Source organism: Nicotiana attenuata, unplaced genomic scaffold (assembly GCF_001879085.1).
Source record: "Nicotiana attenuata strain UT unplaced genomic scaffold, NIATTr2, whole genome shotgun sequence".
NCBI lineage: Eukaryota > Viridiplantae > Streptophyta > Magnoliopsida > Solanales > Solanaceae > Nicotiana > Nicotiana attenuata.
The window spans coordinates 35,937-44,858 of record NW_017671624.1 but is presented as its reverse complement, the minus strand read 5'-3'; the positions used below and the strand labels follow the sequence as shown (position 1 = coordinate 44,858).

Sequence of the window (8,922 nt, the reverse complement as noted above, 5' to 3'; positions counted from 1 at the left end):
AATTTAATGGTGATAACTCACAGATTGTTGTTCGAGGATCAGATCTAAATAAGATGTTGGTTACAGCAGATTGTAGATCTAAATAGCACACTTTGACATTACTACATCCCAACTCGACTAGTTTTTTCTCACCTCCTTTATAACAAGGTTGCTATGATAAATGCTTAATATACAATATACTAAATGGAAACTGGAAATGTTGGTGTGCCTTTCTAGTTTATGTCCACCCCATTTGTATTAAGTTGGCTGGATATCGATAATTTGTAACTAGCAAGCATAGGAGAGAAGAATAACATTGTTTATTGTGACAGGGGAAGTTGGAGAATTGACAATGGCACTCTCGGATTTACTTTGGGAAGATATGGCAGCTGGCCCAGAAACACAGAGAATTCCAGTTCCATATGCGTAAGAAATATCGGAGAATATGCTGATAGAATGCTCTGAATGGATTTGAAATCAATGTTAGTAGTGGGTGGTAGCAGCATTGTTGTATCACTGCTTCTTGGTTCTGTGGCATAGGAGTATGTCTTAATAAGCTTTATTTGTGGAGGTTCCCCGGCATTGCGTAATCAACCAAATAGTCTTGCAATGTGTTGGTACATGCACTTTTCAATTTTTATGTTTGGAAATTGGAATCTATTGAAAGAATTAAGAATACTGCTCCAATCTTTTCTTTCTCTATACAATACTTTGTGCTCAAATTGATGAATTCCTTCGCAACATGCAATCAGAATGAAGAAGCTAGAATCGAAGAGAGAAGCGAGAATGAACTGAAATTCTGTTATGAATGCTACAGTACAAAATGAAAGCCATTGTACAACTGTGAAAATGATAACACAGCCCATGTAAGGTGCCAAGCAATTGATAACACACAAAACAGCAGGAGGTCACACGAACAGCAGCTACATCACAATATAGGCAAGCAGAATCTGTCCAGAAGTTTGGTCCCTATCCAAGCTGAATGGAACTTTTGGCAATCAAAAACGGGGAACATGACTGTAATGTGGAGCTATAATTTAATGTATATTTGTAATGTAATAGCACAATAATGGATCCAATCACTGGCAACAGCAGATGACAGCTTCAAGACACACGAATCTCAGCACTTCAAAATCAATAAAACCTCTAAAGGTCAAAGAAAGCACCAAGTAAATCAAATATCACTATGCAATAAGCATTTATGATGTGCAACCATTAGAAGGAAACAAGTATAAACAGTGTTGAAATCCATAATCTAATATTATACATTATCAGATTGCAATACTATAGAAACATTACCTGAATCGTCATCATTTGGAATTTCAGTGCCACCATCAGAACTATTCAACTCATTAGATTGACCATCACGTGCTTGGGCGTTAGAGTAATTCTGACTATCCANCACAATATATGGAAATACTCCAATAACATGAACTTCACATAAGTTCATGATAATCACATTATAAGGACTCACGGTCATGCTAGACACCAATGTATAGATACTCGTCACCCATGCCTATACATCGTACTCGATCACATAGCAATTAGCAACAAGACTCAACTCCTATTCCCTCAAGCTAGGGTTAAACCAAACACTTACCTCAAAGCCTTGAAATCCACTTAATCCTCAACTATTGCTTTACCTCGCGGTTCCACCTTCAATCCGCTCGAATCTAATCACAAATTGCTAAATTACTTTAGCAAACACTATATGAATTAGTTTGAATGCATAAAAACGATTTTCCCAAAGTTTTACTCAAAATTTCCCAAAACGCCCCCGGGCCCACGTGGTCAAAACTCGAGGTTCGAACCAAAATCTGGTTACCCATTCCCCCATGAGTTTAAATATATAATTTGATTTGAAATCGGACCTCAAATCGAGGTCCAACTCCCCAATTTATAGAAAACCTAGGTTCTACCCAAAAACCCCAATTTCACCCATGAAAATCCTTGATTTCAAGTGGAAAACATGTTTAATGATATTAAAAGTCGAAAGAATTGAGTAAAAATCAACTTACAAATGATTTGGGATGAAGTTTGCTCTTGAAAAATCGCCTATGGTGTTTGGGTTTTGAAAGAATGGTGAAAAGTGGTGAAAATTCGACTAAGTATAAAATTTGCTGGGCCTCGGATATGGGAAATGCGAACATAGGTTCGCATTTGCGAACAATGCAGGCCTGGGAAATGCGAGACTATTTTTCGCATTTGCGAATTCAAGCTGCCAGGGGACCCTTCGCATTTGCGAACTGGGTCTCGCATTTGCGAACCAGGGTCCATCGCATTTGCGATGCCTGGTTTCGCATTTGCGAAGCTTGGTCTACCTGGGCTGGTTTCGCATTTGCGATAGCTGGGCCTTCGCATTTGCGAACCCTGGCTTCGCATTTGCGAAAATTGTAGAAGCCAAATACAAGATTTTTCAAAACATGAGAAATGCAATCTGATGCCTATCCAAAACTCACCCGAGCCCTCGGGGCTCCAAACCAAACATGCACACAACCTCAAAAACATCCTACGGACTTACTCGCGCGATCACATCGCCAAAATAACATCATATACATAGAATCAAGCCTCAAAACTCATGATTTTCTTTGAAATGCTCATAAAGCCTCAAATTTCCATTTCGAGTCCGAAACACGTCAAACGACGTCTGATTTCGACCAAACTTTACAGAAAGCGCTTAACACATATTTAAGTCTTGTACTGGGCGTTGGAATCAAAATACGAGCCCGATACGATAGTCTTTTAATCAATTTTCATTTTCATTTTCCTTAATAATTTCAGAAAAACAATTTCACGGAAAAATTCATATCTCGGGCTCTAGACCTCGGAATTCGATTCCGGGCACATGCCCGAGTCCCATATTTTTCTACGGACCTTCCGAGACCGTCCAATCTCGGGTCCGGGTCCGTTTACCAAAAATATTGACCAAAGTCAACTATAATCATATTAATATCAAAATTCTTCAAATTTTTCACAGAATTCACATATTTCGACATAAAAGCTTTCTGGCTACGCTCCCGGACTGCGCACACAAATCTAGGTAAGTAAAACTGAGGTTTTCAAGGTCTCGGCAACACAGAATGAATAAGGAAACAGGTGATGACCCTTTGGGTCGTCACATGTATGCTTCTGCCATCGAACCTTCTAGACATGCACAATTACGAACATATGATTTTAAAGTGCCCAAATACCTATGGAATAAAATAATGGTATTAGTTTGATATTATAATATTTAACAACTAAAGATATATAACAAAGATTCAGTGATATTCTTCATACCTCTCAATTGGGTACATCCAGCGATAATGTACTGGCCCCACATGTTTAGCCTCAGTTGCCAAGTGAATTACCAAATGTATCATAACAGTAAAGAATCCTGGGAGGAAAAGTTTCTCCATAGTAGACAATGTTTCTGGAATTTTTTCTTCAAGTAACTTTAACTCTTCTACTTTTAGTTCTTTGCTGTACAGAACACGAAAGAATGTACATAGTTCAATTAAAATGGAACTAACTCTTTTATCTACTGATCTCCGTAAGGCAAGAGGAAGAAATTCTTGCATTATAACATGACAATCATGAGTTTTTAACCCGGATATCTTTCGTTTGCGAATGCAACGTGAGATATTAGACGCATAGCCATCTGGAAACTTGGCATTTTGTAGTACTTCATAAAACAACTCCTTTTCCTTTTGAGACATTGTGAAAAATGTAGGAGGAAGATATGCTTTCCCACTAGCTCGATATTGAGGCCATAAACTTGGTCTTATTTTCATCTCCTTCAAGTCCAATCGAGCTTCTAAGTTATCTTTGGACTTTTTACCAAGATCCAATAATGTATAAATTAAGTTATCACACACATTCTTTTCTATGTGCATCACATCAAGATTATGGCGCACCAAGTTAGACTTCCAATAAGGAAGATAAAAAAAAATACTCCTCTTTTTCCATGTGTTTTTCATCACTCCACTTACCCCTTCACTCGACTGGCCGAGAGTAAATTTTATATCTTTAACTTGATTCAACACTAGTGACCCAGATACTGGACAAGGTGCGGGTCTTGTTTCTTTAGTACCATCAAACGATTTTTCATCATTCCGATATTTGTGTCCTGACTTCAAGAAGCGCCGATGCCCCATGTAACAAAACTTCCTGCCATGTCTGAGCCTTCTAGATTGAGTGTTTATGTTACAAGAAGGGCATGCAAACCGACCATAAGTGCACCATCCAGAGAGAGTACCATATGCTGGAAAATCATTTATAGTCCACATGAGAGCTGCTCGCATTTGAAATATCTCCTTAGCAGAGGCATCATATGTTTCTATCCCAACATCCCATAATTCATTTAACTCTTCTATTAAAGGTTGCAAATAGACATCAATATTATTGCCAGGAGCTTTTGGTCCAGGAATAAGTAAGGACAAAATGAAGAACTCTTGTTTCATGCACATCCATGGTGGAAGATTATATGGAATTAAAATCACTGGCCATGTACTGTGTACAGTTCGCATTGTGCCAAATGGATTAAACCCATCAGAAGCTAATCCCAGGCGCACATTGCGAGGATCTCCAGCAAATTCAGGATATTTACTATCAAAAAATTTCCAAGCTTCAGAATCTGCAGGATGCCGTAGAACTCCATCTTTGTTGCGCTCTTCATGATGCCATCGCATTGCTTTAGAAGTTTCTGAAGACATAAACAATCTCTGTAGCCTTGGTTTTAAAGGAAAATACCTTAGGACCTTGGCTGGAATTTTTCTAGCATCATTTTTCCATCTAGAAGCCCCACAAACTTTGCATTCATTAACATTCTTATTAGCAAACTCTTTCCTAAAAAGCATGCAATCGTTGGAAAAAGCATGAATTTTTTCATACTTTAAGCCCAAGCCTTCAACTATCTTTTTGGTCTCATAGAAAGAAGGAGGCAATTTTTCTCCTTCAGGAAGCGCATCTTTTAATAGTCCAAGCAAAGAATTAAAAGATTCATTTGACCGTTTGAACGTGCATTTTAAGTGATACATATGCAGCAAAAAAGACAGTTTGCTAAACTTCTTACATCCAGGATACAGTTCTTCATTTGCCTCTTTCATGAGCCGTTCAAACTTATCCACCTCTGGATGAGGTTGATTTTCATATGGATGAGCAGTATTCTCTTGTACGTTTTGATCCATGCCACCACTTTCACTAATGTCAGTATCCATGAACTGTGTAACATCTACAAATGCATCATGTATCATTCCTCGCATATCATCGCCCCTTAAAGTTGAATGGCTTCGGTTATTTTCTCCAGCATTGTTTGATCCCTTTAGAGACTCCCCATGACAAAACCAAGTATCATATGACGGTATAATACCATTAACCACAAGATGATCATATGTTGTAGCTCAATTTACTTGATGGATAAGCACACACTCCGTACAAGGACATGTAATTTTTTCTCCATGTTGTTTTTCAGAAAATGCATGATTTAAAAAATCCTCTACTCCCTCCAAATACTCTTTACTAACTCTATCACAATATCTTTTATTTCTAGGATTGTCCATGTCATGACCCAATTCCCAGCCCGGTCGTGATGGCGCCTCTCGTGAAGACAAGGCCAGCCAACAGAACAACAACGCCTCTTTCAAAATTTATTAAACATAACTGATTAGATAAATACCACTTAATGACAATAATACTAAATATTTACAACCCAACACAACCCGACCGGGGTGTCACAATTCACGAGCATCTAAAGAAGTCTGAACACACCTACAGGGCTAATAATATACACAATAAAATCTGGAATCAAAAGATAAAGTCCGGTGCCGCGAACGCTGGCGGTCACCTTGCTCAGCTACAATAGTAATACCTTCAATCAGCTAATAACCCGCTACCGGGTGAACAATACCTGCAACTGCACGCGAGGTGCGGGGAGTAAAGTGAGTACTCCAACTCAGTGAGCAATAAAAGTAAATAATAACTGAGCGGCAAGAAAACACGTAAAGCACTCCATCATGCTATATAGGGCAGTGCAAATCTTTGAGAAAACAGTAAAACCGTGAAAATCCTTTAGAAAATATCTGGGCTTAGTTAAAACTTCCTTTGAAAATATCCTTTCCAAACAGTTAAGCAAATGAATGCGAAAACAGAAAGTGGAAATCAGCACATAAGTCAGCCCCTCGGGCACAACACTCTACTAACAATTAACACCAGGGTATCTGGTAAACAGTGCAAGAAGTAGCATGGATGCCAATAAAATGAGAGTGTTGAATGTCATGACACGTAGTACAAACAGGAACCCATGCATGAATGCAATGCGATGCGTATGACCGCTGCGGCGCACAGCCCGATCCATTTGGGTACTCGCGCTCACTGTGGGGGTTCAGACTCCGGAGGGGCTCCTACAGCCCAAGCGCAATATCAATATCACACCGTTGTAGCGTGCAGCCCGATCCATCCTCAGTCAAGAAATGCACATATAACACTGCTGCGGCGCGCAGCCCGATCCATGCTCAGTCCAGAAATGCACATAAGCCCCTACGTCAGTAAAATATCGTTTAAGTTTTTCAAATCTTAGAAAAATGGCTGAGTTTGCGAAACAGTATTTAAAACCTTGGACTGAGATCAAATAATATGCATAAGTAATGCGAAAACAATAATATCAATCCCTGATGGATTCAAACAATTGGCACGAAGCCCAAATGTGGCAATCAGCCCGAATCATGATAATAACAAGTAGTTTCAGTCAAATACGCGGTAAAAATCAACAACCGGGACGGACCAAGTCACAATCCCCAACGGTGCTCTACCCCACGCTCATGTCTGGCGTGCAAGTCACCTCAATACAGCACTATGATGTGCAAATCCGGGGTTTCAAACCCTCAGGATATCATTTTCAAGTATTACTCACCTCGAACCAGCGAAATCTCTAGCTTGCGACGCCTTTGCCCTTCAAATCGGCCTCCACGCGCGTCGAATCTAACCAAAATCAGAGCGAATACATCACAATATGCTAAGGGAACAATACCCAATCGAAAACAATCGAAATATAGCAAAAATCTCGAAACTAGCAAAACCCGAGCCCCGAGCCCACTTCTCGAAAAATTACGAAACTCACATTACCGGATTTCTCGTCTCGCCACGAGTCTATACATATCAAATTTACCAAAATCGGAGTCCATTTGACCCTCCAAATTCCATTTTTAACTTATAATTTCTCAAGCCCTAACTTACCCCATTTTTAATGAATTTCCACTAACTTCCATGTTAAATCTACCATAAACTCGAATAATTAGACCAAGGGACTTACCTCCAATCGATTCCCAGTCGAAACTCTCAAAAAATCCTCGCCCAAAGCTCTCAAGGTCGCTCAACAATGGTGGAAAATACCCCATGCTCGCGGATGAAATATAACATTTAAACCCTTCTGCCCAGTCGACTTTCGCTTCTGCGGATCAAATACCGCTTTTGCAACATCCGCTTATGCAGTCAACGTCCGCTTTTGCGAACTTTTCACTTAAGGCCCCATATCGCTTCTGCGGGTCCCTTTTCGCATCAGCGGGCCCGCCTATGCGGTCCTACTTCCGCTTCTGCGGAACCTGGCAAGGGCCAAGCTTTCCGCTTCTGCACCCTTTATGCAGCTTCAGCGAGACCGCACCTGCGGTCCCATAACCGCAGGTGCGAAACCAACAGATACTAGCAACCTCAACATGCAACAAACTTCAAAAACTCTCCGTTTAACCACCTGAACTCACCCCGAGGCCCCCGGGACCTCAACCAAAAGCACGGACATATCCCCTAACATCATTCAAACTTGTTCCAATCATCAAAACACGTCAAACAACACTAAAACCATCAAATCACATCGGATTCAAGCCTAAGTTCTTTACAAACTTCCGAAATGCACTTTCGATCAAAAACTCGACCAAACGACGTCTGAATGACCTGAAAATTTGCACACATATCCAAAATCACCTAACGAAGCTACAGCAACTCTCGAAATTCCATTCCGAACCTCGGATCAAATTCTCACCCATCAACCGGAATTCGCCAAAATACTAACTTCGCCAATTCAAGTCTAATTCTACACCGGACCTCCAAAATCAATTCCGATCGCACTCCTAAGTCACAAATCATCCCCCGAAGCTAACCGAATCACCGGAAATCACATCCGAGTCCTATAACTCATAAGTCAACGTCCGGTTGACTTTTCCAACTTAAACCTTCCTTAAAGAGACTAAGTGTCTACATTTACTTATCAAACCAATCCGAAACAACTCTAACACACCATATACCGATAACGAAACATGAAGAAGTATAAAAATGGGGGAAACGAAGCAGTACCACATGAGACGACGGGTCGGATCGTCACAGTCCACGACGCTCAAGATATTCCTTTCTTTTCTATAATTACTGCAAGAGCTACAAATTTATTACTAAAAAGGAAAAATTAATAAAAAAAGGTAGTTCAAAATAAAAAAAACTAATCCTATTAGTAGGTAATTCCATAGTTCAAAGATATCCTTTTAACAATTGAAACTATCAAACATAAATATATTAAGACTATTGTTTTAACAATTAAACTATTAAACAGTTAAACTATCTCTAATTTCTTCTATGATTTTCATATATTGGTTCAATTTTTTTTAATAGAATTATTAAACTTATAAATTACACTTCTTCTATGGTTTTCATATATTAGTTCATAAATCTTTTAAGAATAGAATTATTAAACTTATATTTCATAGAAGAACCATATATCATATATTTTAAAATTTTCGAAACATACTACTCTTATTTACTAATTTGTTTTTTACTCTTTTGTTCATTGAACATCAGTTTAACAAGTTCTAAAGCTAAATGGAATATAAGTTAGTTATATATATATATATATATATATATATATATATATATATATATATATATATATATATATATATATATATATATATATATATATATATA

At 38.8% G+C, this 8,922-nt stretch overlaps 1 protein-coding gene across 1 annotated transcript; it reads right to left on the bottom strand.

The window, feature by feature from the left end:
• Positions 1 to 267: 267 nt before the first annotated feature.
• LOC109209365 lies at positions 268 to 5,213 on the bottom strand. The gene is made up of 3 exons (XM_019372622.1): positions 3,259 to 5,213; positions 1,279 to 1,373; positions 268 to 440 (listed from the first exon to the last, which is right to left on the bottom strand). Exons 1-3 carry the CDS (start codon positions 5,211 to 5,213, stop codon positions 268 to 270), a joined length of 2,223 nt encoding a protein of 740 aa, XP_019228167.1.
• Positions 5,214 to 8,922: the final 3,709 nt, after the last annotated feature.

Bases quoted from the DNA above. Each gene is read 5' to 3' on its own strand.
- LOC109209365 (XM_019372622.1), bottom strand. From the start codon at position 5,213: ATGATACATGATGCATTTGTAGATGTTACACAGTTCATGGATACTGAC. The intron at 441-1,278 runs GTAATGTTTCTA...AAATCCATTCAG, and splicing joins TCCAAATGATGACGATTCAG to AGCATTCTATCAGCATATTC.